This window comes from Papilio polytes, unplaced genomic scaffold (genome assembly GCF_000836215.1).
Source record: "Papilio polytes unplaced genomic scaffold, Ppol_1.0 DF822630.1, whole genome shotgun sequence".
NCBI classification, from domain to species: domain Eukaryota; kingdom Metazoa; phylum Arthropoda; class Insecta; order Lepidoptera; family Papilionidae; genus Papilio; species Papilio polytes.
In genome coordinates, this window is record NW_013526574.1 from 1 (window position 1) to 506 (window position 506).

The 506-nt window shown below is 46.4% G+C and overlaps 1 protein-coding gene across 1 annotated transcript; it reads left to right on the plus strand.

Annotated features, from left to right (window-relative positions):
- Positions 1–4: 4 nt before the first annotated feature.
- On the plus strand, positions 5–502 carry LOC106105841 (sodium/potassium-transporting ATPase subunit alpha-A-like; the record flags this gene model as incomplete). Its single annotated transcript, XM_013286297.1, has 1 exon — positions 5–502. A coding segment is annotated over one exon (498 nt), but the record flags the coding sequence as incomplete, so codon positions are not given.
- Positions 503–506: the final 4 nt, after the last annotated feature.

The following is a 506-nucleotide window of genomic DNA, read 5'->3' on the forward strand; positions in this document are numbered from 1 at the left end:
CGAGACTTTGGGGTCGACGTCCTGCATATGTTCGGATAAAACGGGAACGTTAACCGAAAATAGAATGAGCGTCACGCATCTCTTTTGTAATTTCGCCATCTACGACAAGGACGATCACACGCACGTTTCAGATTCGACGTACGCCGAGCTGTGCCTAGCGGCGTCGCTTAATTTGAAGGCTGAATTTGCGCACGACAGCATGAAATCTCCCGTCAAACAAAGAAAAATTATTGGCGACGCATCGGAGTCGGCGATACTTAGATACATGGAAATTAATAGGTCGGCGACGCAAACTCGGGAAATGAATCCGAAAGAAGCCGAGATACCTTTCAGTTCGGCCTACAAATATCAGGTCACCATCCACCGCATGCAGAGCACCCAAAGTTATTACCTAACTATGAAAGGTGCTCCCGAGATTGTTCTCGATCATTGCATTAATGTGGTGACCGACGACGGGTACATTCCGATGACTCCGGAAATAAAGAAGGAGTTAAAATCTTACTTTA